General features: G+C 52.6%; 5 protein-coding genes across 5 annotated transcripts; 2 read left to right on the top strand and 3 right to left on the bottom strand.

Annotated features, from left to right (window-relative positions):
- Positions 1-191: 191 nt before the first annotated feature.
- Positions 192-2764, top strand: J4E86_000229 (uncharacterized protein; the record flags this gene model as incomplete). Its single annotated transcript, XM_051440805.1, has 3 exons — positions 192-283; positions 332-1161; positions 1644-2764. The coding sequence occupies 3 exons, from the start codon at positions 192-194 to the stop codon at positions 2762-2764; spliced, it is 2043 nt and encodes a 680-aa protein (XP_051306976.1).
- Positions 2765-3537: 773 nt separating this feature from the next.
- On the bottom strand, positions 3538-5322 carry J4E86_000228 (uncharacterized protein; the record flags this gene model as incomplete). Its single annotated transcript, XM_051440804.1, has 4 exons — positions 3538-3775; positions 3825-4535; positions 4584-4956; positions 5007-5322. 4 exons carry the CDS (start codon positions 5320-5322, stop codon positions 3538-3540), a joined length of 1638 nt encoding a protein of 545 aa, XP_051306975.1.
- Positions 5323-6110: 788 nt separating this feature from the next.
- On the top strand, positions 6111-7370 carry J4E86_000227 (uncharacterized protein; the record flags this gene model as incomplete). The annotated part of the gene is made up of 2 exons (XM_051440803.1): positions 6111-6326; positions 6375-7370. 2 exons carry the CDS (start codon positions 6111-6113, stop codon positions 7368-7370), a joined length of 1212 nt encoding a protein of 403 aa, XP_051306974.1.
- Positions 7371-7779: 409 nt separating this feature from the next.
- J4E86_000226 (uncharacterized protein) lies at positions 7780-9740 on the bottom strand (the record flags this gene model as incomplete). The annotated part of the gene is made up of 3 exons (XM_051440802.1): positions 7780-7869; positions 8044-8144; positions 8351-9740. The coding sequence occupies 3 exons, from the start codon at positions 9738-9740 to the stop codon at positions 7780-7782; spliced, it is 1581 nt and encodes a 526-aa protein (XP_051306973.1).
- Positions 9741-10195: 455 nt separating this feature from the next.
- J4E86_000225 (uncharacterized protein) lies at positions 10196-11582 on the bottom strand (the record flags this gene model as incomplete). Its single annotated transcript, XM_051440801.1, has 4 exons — positions 10196-10545; positions 10616-10982; positions 11037-11363; positions 11412-11582. The coding sequence occupies 4 exons, from the start codon at positions 11580-11582 to the stop codon at positions 10196-10198; spliced, it is 1215 nt and encodes a 404-aa protein (XP_051306972.1).
- Between the last annotated feature and the right edge of the window lie 1591 nt (positions 11583-13173).

Raw genomic sequence — 13173 nt, 5'->3', positions numbered from 1 at the left:
ACACATACTGAATATGTGGGGTTTTGAAATTTCAGGCTGGCTTGTCCAGTAGTCTCATCTAGTCTCATCGATGCACACACGCGCAAATTGCGCTTCACCCCGACAAGCTACTGGTGGTCATAGCGCCGCACTCATTGCGTTTGCGGACGAACTCAATTAGAAAACTCTACACCCACTCCTCCACCGCAAGCATGGATGAGAGTATTCCAATGGCGGCGCACGACCACCAGCGAGTACACTACACTGATCGCACCGATGCTATACAGGCCAGTACCGGAACCAAGTAGGTTGTCTTCTTCATATCGCCCTCAGGACACTGACGGCGCCCTAGACTCGATCGATTGCATGATGTCGACATCATCCTTGAAATTCTGGCAGCCGATGACGCCGAGCTCAACTTGCCGATGGAGTTGGTGAACGAAACAGCTAGAAAGCTAAGCAACCTCATCGCTGGGGATTGGCATTGGCTCAACGTGATCGAGAAGCTACATGGGGACTCCATATCAGCTCGGTGGAAGAAGAGGTCGCCAGCGAAGCGTCGAGAGCTGCTTTGCACCATACTCCCCGGTATTCCCGCGACACATCGCCCTGAAATGGAGGATCCGCACTTCTACTGTCGCTGCAACAGTTGCTCATGCGGAGCCACCCAGCGACCACGTAGCAGCGAGCTGTGGCCTTATATCAACTTGGAAGACCTGTCAGACGCGAAGTCTTTGCTCGATATCATCAAAGCCCGCGCCCTCAACCGTCCCGCTACGTTCACTTCATCCGAACTCAGCTTTTCACCATTGGCTGCACCATCGAACAGCAACCAACTTGCGCTTCCCGGCATATCTTTCTCGGATCAGGACCCCGAAACACAAGAGTACAAAGAAAAGTTGTATGGCCGCGTTGTGGACCCAAGGGGATCCCAATGCGTCGCTGTCAATGAGGTGCCGCCCATATATTTCCTGGGAATCGGCTTGCAGATCCTTCGCATTCAATCTGGTCTTCTGTGGTTCCTCGTTAGCTGCTGTTTCAACATCATGCATGACGTCCCCCAAGACATGCTTATAGCTAGCATGAACGCGACCACATTCGTGCCACCAAGCTTGTCATTTCAAGAAAACGTGAGCAGTGTCCTCACAGATGCAGGCATGAAGGCGGCATACTGCGCACGTGGTATGCCGGATTGTACGCGCATCCGACATCTGATCTCAACAGTACTGGGCAGTATCAAAGATCATGCCTGGGCCTTACGCGAGGACCCTGCGTATTTCGCGGAAACTATACAGGACTATGCAGATCATCATCATGAGAATTTACTCAACAAGGCCGGAGAGCCATCCGAGAGGCTTGCAACCACGAACTTCAACTCCCGCGTCCTTCGCGAGGTTCTATCTACCGCGTACGGTAGTCTTATCACCTGGGATCAGCTCCATCAAGAATCGCTGAGACTTGAAGCTCTCCAGAGATCGTTATTGAGCGGAGACACAACTGAGGAGACATCAAAGCGCTATCTTGAAGCTATGAAAGTGGTGTACTACTTGTTACTCTGCTGCAAAGAGTCAGCCGCGGGATTTCTGCGATACTTCTCGATGGGGGCGCCAAACTGCGTCACCTCTATGTCAGGGAACCCAAAAAAGGAACATCCGATTACACAGCTATGCTGGTCACGACTGATGATGTCGTTGGTAGCCGGGTGCTGAAACTTTTGGGCCGAGTGATCACAGAGGATACATTGGTCGACAGCTCCCACTACTATCTGGACTGCCTCGAGACATACTGTGAACGAGAGACCTCGGCAAGAGCCAAGCTATCACCCTTGATCGAGGAGTCTTTGACTAAACTGTCGATCAGCGTTCAATGCCTCTATCAACTACGAGTGTCCTCCTGCTCTGCTAAAGTGAGCCCGTCTTTCGACTATTTGGAGGAAAATATCGTCATCCCTGTACAGATCCAAGGTTTTTTGGAGACCCTTGATGGCTGGCTGGACATGGTAGAACATGGTCGCAGGGAATGGGTCGCTCCTGATCTCGGAGAACCGAGCGAAGGAAAATTCGACCATCTCAGCGAAACCCTCCGCACAAAACCGGCCGTCGAAACACGCCGGAAGGCGGAACGCAACCTGGATAGGTTTTGGAGGTCTATCGATAACTCTTTCCGCAAGCTCACAGGCTATTCTCAACATGCCACTATTCGCAGACTTTTTGATGAAGGTGGTCCGATGCGAAGGACAGCTCCGTGGCATGATCCGGAAGATAATGATGAGTTGCAAACATCACCCATCACGTTTCAGTATCAGCCTATGTCCGAGATCTTTCATGATCGGAAGAAAGAAATCACCGGAAAGTTCGATCGTTTCGCGGTCGCAGGGAAAACCAAAGCGAAGAAACATGGCCCGATGATTGTCAGGGCCAAGGATGTGGGCGTCGATCAGAATGCACAAGAGCAATCAGTGGCCGTGTCGAAACCGTTGTACCACGTTGGAAAAGACGCGTATGTCGTAATCAAGGCGCTTTTCCATGTGCCAAACGACAGCGAGCCTCCAGGCAAAATCCGCTGGGACCAGCTTGTGACTACGCTCACCAAGCTTGGGTTCGCCGTCGAGAAGCTACACGGGTCTGCGTGGCAATTCACACCGAAGAAGCTGAACTTGCCACGCGGTATCCAGTTCCACGAACCTCATCCGAGCGGGGAAGTGCCATTGGCGTTGGCCAGACGGTATGGACGTCGACTAGCGCGTGCGTATGGATGGGAGGCATCGATGTTCAAGCAGAAGTGATGATGGTAGCGCATGCGGTGACTTGGCGTTTGTGATGGCAGTGAATGTCGGTATTTGAGGGGACTGGTACTATCTGGAAGGAGCGTCTGGCGTTTCTTCTGAGTTAACGCAACAGTTGCACACGTACGCGTTGTTCGACTCGTAGAGCTTGAGCTTTCTGGCGCTATGACTGAGTGGTAGATAGTCGGTGCTGAGTACGTCGACTGCTGATATCCGGTCATGTCGGTGTCAGACTCCTAATAAAAGACGCGAGTCGCTCCATTGTGGTTTCTCATGATTGTGTTTTGCGCGTCAACATCAAAGACTGACTCGTATTGACGCGTAAAATCAAATTCGTTACCAATCGTTTCCGAACTTATCGGTGAGGTCTTCTGTCGGCGTGATGGGGGTTGGGGACGCAGAAGACGCGAAATTGGGTGTGAGGTTTGCGAAAGCGCATGATGACGCGCTAATGGCTTGGCAGGGACTTTCGGAGGCAGGCACATCCCACGCTCTCGCATACTATTTTCCCACGAAAGTACAAACTCACTCGCGGAACAAAACAGTCACGATCAGAGTACAAAGAACAAGGTCGTGTGTAGAAGGGGTATATTGTTACTGCAGTGATGTTTCCACTACAGCTTCTAGGTAAGAAGATCTAGTAATTGAGGGGGTACTGTGAGAATTGGAACCTTCATCAATCGTCTAACCCAAGCGAATCCATCACGCCGAACTTTCGTCACATGAAATCATCCGTCGTAATAATCAGAGGTGCTCACCGCAGGGCACAGGGCCTATTGGCTAGATGCGCCGTCCGTAGTCTCCTTTTGAGCATCGACGGCAGCGGCCGGGTCTGACTCTTTGTCCTTGTTGCCGGTCTCCTGACGAATCGGTAGCTCTGAGCTCGTCTCACCAGCAGTCTTTGTAGAGTCATCAACTCCCGCAACCGGAGCGTTAGCGAAGTGTACTTTGCGGTCTGGCGTCTCCGAGATCCTTCTAAGTTCGGTGACAAACGACTCGCCCCACCATGCGCTATGTGAAGTTAGAACGTGCCAGTCGAGATGCGATCGTGGGTACTTACCTAGTGTATTTCCGGACGTATTTGGACAGCTTCTGGTAGTTCAGACTGCGTTGCTCATCGCCCATGGTGACTGCGTCATGAATAGCATCCGCCAACTCTTCGGTGTTCCATGGGTTGACGATAAGACTGCCGTTCAAGCTCTGTGCAGCACCAGTGAACTCGGACAAGATCATGACACCGTGTCGTTTCTCCTGTGTCGCGATGTACTCGTAGGACACCAGGTTCATACCGTCACGTGTCGAAGACACGAGACAGACATCTGAGACAGCGTAGAGCGCGATAAGCTCGTCGAAAGAGACCGACTTGTGCATGAAGTGGATAGGCATGAACTCGATAGTGCCGAACTTGCCGTTGATGCGACCAACAAGCTCATTGACGACTGCACGGAGGTTCTGGTACTCCTCGACGTCTTGCCGAGAAGGAACGGCGACTTGTACAAGTACGACCTTCCCGATCCACTCGGGGTGCTCTGTGAGGAACACCTCAAGAGCGTGCAGCTTCTGTGGTACACCCTTGATGTAGTCGAGCCGATCAACACCAACGATGAGCTTCACACCCTGGAACTTCTTCTCGAGGGCTGCTATCCGCTCTTGTACCTTGGGCTTCTGGAGACCCTCGTCGAACTTCTCGGGATCGATACCGATGGGGAAAGCGCCGACAGTAACGACCTTGCCCTTGAACTCGACTCCGTTTGGTGTTGTGGCGAGTCCCCTGGTCTGAGTTAGCAAGTGCGAATTACGCCACTAGGTTGATACCTACAGGATGCGCGAGCAACTGCTCAGGAAATGACGAGCATAGTCGTATGTGTGGAAGCCAATGAGGTCGCAGTGGAGAACGCCGAGCAGGATCTCATTGCGGACGGGGAGGATTCGGTAGATCTCCGAACTGGGGAAAGGTGTGTGCAGGAAGAACCCAATCTTGACATTCTTCTTGGTGTTGCCGAGCTCCTCGCGCAACATGGCAGGCATGAGCATCAGGTGGTAGTCGTGCACCCAGACCATGTCGTTATCTTGTACATCCTTTGCGACGGCCTTTGCGAACAGGCGGTTGGCCTCGGTGTAGGCGTCCCAAGCGGACTCGTCGAAGGTAATCTCACCGGGGTGGTAGTGGAAGAGCGGCCACATGATCTCGTCTACAATCGTTAGTGCTGGCAGCGATATGGTTCTACAAGGGTTATCTCACTTGAGAATCCGTTGTAATGCCTGTCTGCGAGCTCATCGTCGAGCATGACAGGTACCGCGTTGTACTTCTCCTTGAGCTGGTCGTTCAAGGTCTTTGTCTCGTCCTCGGGGACTTCAAGTCCGGGCCAGCCATACCACTGGAAGGTGGTGGTCTTGGAGAGTCCGCTCAAGCCGCTGACCAGTCCTCCCGAGGACATGGACATGTCGTACTTGCCCTCATCGGAGCGCTTGATGGTGATGGGCAGTCGATTCGACACGAGCAGCAGACGTCCCTCCGACGACTCGGGCTGCTTGAGGGTTGTGGGCGCGTTAGACATCTTGGCGGTGGGTATGTTGGATAGTGGGGGTTGTAAGGTGGTTGAGTCGCGAAACTCCTGACAGGAAATTTATCTGCGGCGTAGGGTGTTGGGCGAGGTCAGCATTCACCTCCGCAACGTGGCTGGGGCCGGTGAGCAGGCGGTGTGGGTAGGTTTCCTTTGGCGCGAGGGGGGAGGGATCAGTTATTTTAATTGTGGTGCTGGCGTGACGAAAGAATGATAATAGATCAAGGCCCGCTCGAAGGTGGAGGCGGCTTCTCGCAGGTTCCGAGCTCAAGCGTCCAGAGTTGGCAGACGGCAGGGCGCAGTTACAACCCGGGCAGATGCTAAAGTTAAAGATGACTGGGGCTAGGGGCGGTCGGGACTGGCGGCATGCAGCTCGGTCGCTGACAGGTGTAGGCCGCGTTGGAAAACACTGAATGAAGCTGGCGGTGTCTGTGTGAAACTTGGGAATAAATGTGACGTCGGTCGTGGAGCTGCCCAACCCAGCAGACGCGGGGCGCTCACAGACCAACTCGACGTCAAAGGGCGGCGCCCAGCATCATCTATGGGCATCTGCATTGGCAATACCGTGCGATTCATGCAATCAGCAGGAAGGATTGGGATTCAACTGATACATCGCCGTGGCTCGACACGACAAATCCCCCGCAGGCCCTGATGCCACTTGACGCCATTGGGTCTCTCCGCGGAGTCACGTGTACGCTACCGGCGACGTGCCTGCCCTAACCGCCGCGTCTATCGCGTACGGCCGTCGATCATCAACACCATCTACGAACGCGCCGCCCATCATGTCGGATTCCGAAGCAGACCGGCCCTCCGAGGCGAACATTTCGAACAAACTGCGCGACATTGTCATCGCGATCCACAAATCTGGAAAAAGCGAGGATCTGACTGTGAAGCGCGTTCGGGCGCGCGCAGAGAAGGAACTAGCCCTAGACGAGGGCTTCTTCAAGACAGACTCGACATGGAAAGAGAAATCGCAGAAAGTCATTGTAGATGCAGTGGTATGAAGTCCGACTTCCAATTCCTGACCAGGTACTAAAAATATATAGGAGAAGTTCTGCTCCGATGAGCCATCACCACAGCCTACTCCCAAAAAAGCCGCCCCCAAACCCAAAGCGAAGCCCGCCGAAAAGAAGACCAAAGCTGCCACCGAGAATGCCAGAGGCACCAAGCGCAAGGCTGCGGCACCTGCCAAGAAACCCAAGAAGCGCGCGAAGACCGAGTCCGAAGAATCTGAAGCTGAGCTCTCAGAACCACCAGCCGAGATATCCGATGCAGAAAGCGAGCCACCTAAGAAGCTAGTACGGCGGGGGAAGAAGACTGTGACGGAAGACTCAGACGAGGAGGATTCCCCGAAGCCGACGTCCAGACCCGGCGCCGCGGTCGACGATGAGAGCGACGTCGAACCCGAGCCAGCGAAGAAGGTAGACACAAAGGGCGACGTATCTGACAGTGATCTGTCCAGCGTCATAGACGAAGAGCCCAAGAAGAAAAAGAAAGCCCCTGCGGCAAAGGGCAAAAAGGAAAAGGCCCTGGCGAAACCGAAAGCCGCGCCCAAAGCGAAGACCGAGGACGATCCCGACACCGCCGAAGTCAAGCGACTCCAAGGCTGGCTCGTGAAGTGCGGCATCCGAAAAGTCTGGTCGCGCGACCCCGAACTGTCCCAGTGCGACACATCGAAGGACAAGATCCGCGTGCTCAAGGGCTGGCTGAAGGATGTGGGCATGGATGGCAAATACTCAGTTGAAAAGGCAGCCAAGATCAAGGAGCAGAGGGAGTTCGCGAAAGACCTCGAGGCAATCAAAGAGGGTGAAGCGGCGTGGGGAAAGGCCAGTGAAGTCACAGCTACGGGTCGTCCCAGCCGAAGGGCAGCAGCAAAACCTGTACCACAGCAGAAGGTTGTATTGGAAGATGACAGCGAGGAAGAGGCTGGCGGCGATGATAACGACGATGACGATGACGATGATGACGACGATGTCCAGGGCGGGTCGGAAGACGAGGAGGATGATAAGAGCGGCGACAGCGGAGGTGACGACTCTGAATGAGCTACGTCTGCAACGTGTATCGTGTTTCGTCGCGCTTGCGTACGCTTGTCATTATGGAGCATGCGGCACCATATCTAATACATGCGCATGGTTTAGCCGAGGCGTAGTGAGTCGTTTGATACCCACAAAAGCTTTTCCGTTCTTCTTGAATACGAATTCGTTAATTTTGTCACAACTTCCGCGCCCACATATTTGGAAACTCTTGTTGACTAAAGGGATGAAATAGTCTTGAAACTAGTCGTAACAAAACACACAATAACTGTCGACGGAAGCCTGTACAACAACACTGATCTACGAGACCTCAAGCCGCTCGAATATCTCCTATGCAGTTTCCTGAGATCTGGCCTTGTTCTTTCTCGTTCCCCTCTTCTCCCCCAGTTCCATCCATCTCATCAGCCCCCTCTGTCTCTTATGCTGGCTCTTTCCCTCTCATCACTTCCTCGATGAACGCGTTGCTCTCGTAGATGCCGCATCCGGAGGCACCGGTGTGGTACTTGCACTGCGTGTCATAGCACGCGTCTGCATGCGGTACTGTGGTGTCGTTGGCTGCGGCGGAAGGGGTGCAGGAGGCGACTGAGACGATGATGTGGAGTTCACATAAGACGATACAGAAGACAACGACGAACTATCTGGAGATGCAGGCGAAGATGGTAGAGGAGGTAGGTCCGCTAACGGTGATGCTGGCGTTGCTGGAGAAGTGCGCATTTTCGCTTCTAGGGGCGTCGTAGATCGTGAAGATGAAGAATCGGATGATAGACTGGTCCTGCAGCTTCGCTTCATGGGAGGGTCGGAGTGTTGTTTGTCTTCTTCCTCGTCACTGCTGATGCCTTTGTTGTCTTCGCTTGACTTGCTTGATAACGACTTGCGCTTACGAGACGATGGTGAGGAGGAACCACTGTTGGGTTGACTTGCTTCCGCGCTTTCGTTCTCGCGTTTGTTCGGAAGAGCTGGAAGGGATGGTGAGGATGGATTAGACGTACTGGATGAAGGAGACTGGAATGAACACTCTGCGACCGATACGGGTGGGGAGGAGGGTATGCATAGGTAAGGAGACGGGTCTGAAGAGATGTCCTTGTCCTCGACCGCAATACCCTTAGTTTCCTCTTCAGTCTGAACGAGTGTATCATCTTCTTCATCTGAGTAATAGAAACCAAAGCCGCCCTTTATTTGGTTTGGCGTCTTCGTTGGCTCAGTCTGAAGCTCATCTTTAGGCTTTGTCGGTTGCTCGTTCATCTCTTTGACAGCAGTCTTGTCTTCAGCTTTGGTAACAGCGAAGATGATATGCGACTTGCCATCTCTCCAAACGAGCTTGTTACCCTGCTCGTCCTCCACGTCTATACCCACAGCATTCTCGTCTTCCGAAAACGCGACATGTACTGCCTCGATGTCACGGGACGGTTCGTCATCTAGTAGTCCTTTCAGTGACTCCGGATCAAACGCCAGGTGATGTATGTTCAGGATGCCACGCTCCTTCCGCGATGGTTTCGTCTGCGAGTTCTCCTCCTGTTTCTCTGTATAAGCTTGCGACACGTCTTGATCCGCTTCAAGCTGCTGAAGGGTGGCGTCGGGAACTGCGAAACTGTTCTCATGGAAATGGAAGGCGATCGGAGGGACTTCAAGATCCCTATCGGTGATCATACACTTGAGCATATCGCCAAAGAACTCCAATCGGGCTTCGCTACCGTTGAAGTGTTCTTCCGGTCGGGAGGGCTCATAGTTGAGGACGCACTCGAGAACGATTTGGAAACACTCTAGTAATGTCGTTGCTTTCTTCGCCTTGTCGCGCAGGTACACGAATGTCTCTACGAACACCTTGTTTGGAGCGAGCTGTTGGATGTAGCTGCCCATGACTGGAAAGAGTTCTGAGCAGTAATTGAAAGTAGTGAAGTGTTTTTCCACGTCTGGTGCACACAGAAGGGCGCGAAGCTCGGGGTCTGTGATATGCGAGAGCGCAAGCGGATTTGATGGTAAAGCTTTGAGCTGTGGGACAATCTCCAGGCCAACAGCATGCTTTGTATCGAGGTAGGTGGCTAAATCTTGCAGCTGCTCATTCTCGTCTTCATCATAAACGCCTAGGTCCCCATCTTTTACGTGCGCATGAGCCTGGACGATGTCGTCCATTTCGCCGCGCTCAATCGGTTTAGCAGCGCGTGCTTCGGCTCGGCAGTCATCGCAGTAATCAAAGACAGTATTCTCAGCGGCAATCGGGGTTTCTGTGTCATCAGTCGGGACACAGTTCGCAGGTGCACAGTCGACGCCTTGGACCAAATGTATTTCTTTCGCGTTAAAGCAAAGAGAGGTGTGCTCGGGCTTCGTTGAGAGCGCGGTGTGGGCGCACTCGCTGTATGTAATGCATGTGAAGCCGCACATCGTCGACAGAATCGGGTGGCTGACTTGAGGTTGTGTGTGAGATGGCCTGAGAATAGGTGTAAAATAATAGGCCTAGGACAGTGTAGATTCAGGCGGCTGTAGTAGCGGAAGCTAGTGTGGTGTAGTCGGACGGAAGGGGAGTGCAACCTAATCGTCTTGGCAGGATCGAAGAAACACGTTGGTGTAGTTCGAAACAATGAAGTATATTGCTGTACCATTTTCAGCGCACGATGTCGAACGAAATAATGGGTGGCGTGGGGAGGAAGTGAAAGAATTCGACTATATACATTGTGGGAACACTCCGCAAACCGAACCAATTCGCATAAAGACACCACTCAGTTCTGACGCATTACCGGACAAACATACGCTTTTTGCAGGAAGATAGAGCTCTAGTGCATACGGCACTAAGTGTTTGCTGCGAGACAAGCGCGAGCCAAACCAAACAGTGCAACATCTCACTTCTTGTTCAAAGCATTGACCTTCTTCGCATGCTCGTAAACAAGCTGTTTGGCCTCCGCATCCTCCAGAAAGATCGTAAATCCGTCGTCGTGATTGCTTCCATAGGAGTAGCCGGAGTAGCCAAATTGCCAGTACATATCCGGCATCTTCTCCTTCAGGCTGGTGGCCTGCCATAGTCCGATGGCTTCAAGTCTTGTGACATTCGAGGTCTTGCTGAGGTATTCTTGCCTCTTGTCATCGGTCAGCCATCCATACTCTTCGTGTACGACTGGCTTTCCAACAGCACGGGAGGCTTCGGCGTGATCGATGATCCATTGGTTTGCCCATTCGACGCTCTTGGACCACCCTATCGCAAGTCTAATCAGTGTTGCTCAAAGAATGATAGTGTTGATGCCTGTCGAATGAAATATACGTACAATCGGGATAGGTATGAAAGGTACCAAAGTCGATGTTCTTGAGCGCCAACTCCTTGTCGTAGTCGCCACCATCGTATCCATTGTAGAAGCCATCGTCACTAGGCCTGTTGAACCCTCCTTCACCACCCCATGTAACAAGATGGTCCTTGTCGAGTGACTTGACGTATGTGCTCATCTCATCGATCCATTCGGTGATCATGTCAGGGGTGCAGTTCTCGCTGCGCGGCAAGTTGCGCACACCATCAGCACCGCATCGTGGTTCGTTCGCCAATTCCCACGCCATAATGGCTGAAGACTTGGCGTAGCGCTTGACGATCTCCTTGACGTACTTCTTGTACGCCTTCTTGATGGCTGGGACATGATAGAACTAACGAAGGTTATGTTAGTCTATGATCATGTAGGCAAAGACTGTGTGACTTACATCGTCATGGTACTTGTAGCCGAGGTTGGTCGTGTAGACATCCATGCCACCATAGTCGGCCCAATTGTTCGTCAAAGCAACGATGAGCTTCATGCCAGTTTTCTCCGCAGCCTTCACAACTTTGTCGAACGGTACTAGGTTGATCTCCTGTGTTCCGTTGCTCCACCATTGCATGATGTTTGGACTGGGACCGGCACCTTCGCCACCGTACTGTGGTAGTCCGTTCGCGAGTGTTGTTCTGTTCCGGTCGTTGAAGCCCCATGTCCTGAAGACGTTGAGTCCAGCCTTCTTAGCGGCACCCAGGCCAGCCTCTACATCAGATTGGAGCTGTGAGGTTTCAGTAAGTGTGCCAACTCTGAAGTGACATATACTTACGTCGTTGAAGGGAAAGTAGTAGGCATTGCTGCCTGCGAAGTAGAAATCTTTTCCGTCTAGTTTGAAGGCGTTGCCTTTGGCTGTGACAAAGCCAGCGGGTGCTTTCCTGCTAACTACTGCAGCCGAAGTACTAGTAGCTAGCAGTAAAAGCGAAGCAAGGCCGTAGAACATCTTGGTCGGTCTCTCTGCTTGAGTGTGCTTCCTCATTTTCTACGCGTATTGCAAAGATATGTACCGTTTCGGTTTCTGAGCATTTTGACGCTATACCACTCTGGACACGGAGAGCCATCTCACGAGATCATCTTGCACTCCGCATTAGTCTTCCCCGCGATATATTGTGATCGCAATGGCCAAGCATCCGATCTAGCTGCTGATTGGTGCAAATGGACTAATTAGAGCTTCCGCACATGAACCAGATCTTCCAGAACATTGGTATCCGGGGAGACCTACCAAGAAGTATGGCAAACTGAGTACGTGGAAGAACGGGCCTGTAGCCATTGCTCACAGCAATTTGCATCTCTTGGAGCTCCAGGCCACGTGCCGAAGTAAATTGTTGCTAGCATGAGGATTAGTTATCACTCTGGCTCTAGTACCCTTTGAACCCGGAGGCACTCTTGCCATGCCATTGATCGGGTTGGCGAGGTCTCTTGGTTGCGGATAGCGCAACGATCCAAGTATGAGCTTTGTTGCGTCCTGTTTGCCATGGGCGCTCTGAGCTACGTATCATTTCTTCAGCCATCATGGCAGATGCGCGAGCGGTCAGCAAGGGCGAAGATGCTTGTAGCAGCGAGGCACCAGGCTGTCGAGAAAGCCTTCCTATGTACACCGCGTGCTTTTAAGTGCATTGCTCCGGATATTGTTCGTATAGGTTGCGACAGGTCTGCAAGCGAACGGGTTGTGCATCAACCAGGGTCGGCGATACCATACAACGCGCGCAACGACGCGACTTTCCACGTCGCGTGATAGACTAGAGACGAAAAGTTGACTATCGCGTAGCGTTGAGCTGTACGAGAATGTTCGAACGAAAACATAAGATGATGCAAACCCTCGTATGAGGAAGTAAAGACTGATAGGGGTCAGAACACGTACCTTGGACGGTGCTGGACCAGAACGTCGTCATACGCGACGACATGGACCATCCCTCCATGCCAGTTATCTCCTCAACACTCAATAGACCCACTCCGCCTAAGAGTCGCGACTAGAACGCGTTCGTTTCTGTTGCAGGCACACCTGGGCATCTCAATTATGCCTCGTGTTCATGACGTAATGATGGCTGGGTTCGAAAGTAGCTAACGCGCCAAGACCCGTGGTTCGGCGCGAAGAGGAGCGCAGCTTCTCGACCGCCACGACGAAGTGTTCGACTGTGTCATCACGAAAACACCCACGAATGCTGTCTCTCTACAGCACCACGCGGTCCTGAACAACTGCTAGATCCACAGGGGGGATTTTCAGGCTATTTTTCCGGACTGACTACGTTTCCGAGCCGGCTAATTTTCCGGACCGGCCACATTTCCAGACTTCGTGCGCGCGTATATCAAGAGCGAGGACATATACGGCAAACGCTCTGCAGCACTGCTCATCTTTTCCACAACATACTCTTTGGTTTTGCGTATTCTTTTCATTGTGTTGTTGACCCGATCGTCCAAGTCGCGCAATCCGAGGTCCGCTTGTCACGCGGCATGCCGACATGGCTGGTCGATGCGATGGCCTTACGAAATACGCCGTCAGATCGCGTGAAATGAGTAGCTTGATTCACGATCAC

Source organism: Alternaria arbusti (genome assembly GCF_024043155.1).
Source record: "Alternaria arbusti strain BMP 1465 chromosome Unknown scaffold_1, whole genome shotgun sequence".
NCBI classification, from domain to species: Eukaryota; Fungi; Ascomycota; class Dothideomycetes; order Pleosporales; family Pleosporaceae; genus Alternaria; species Alternaria arbusti.
The sequence above is the reverse complement of the archived record's forward strand: the minus strand, read 5'-3'. Positions and strand labels throughout refer to the sequence as shown.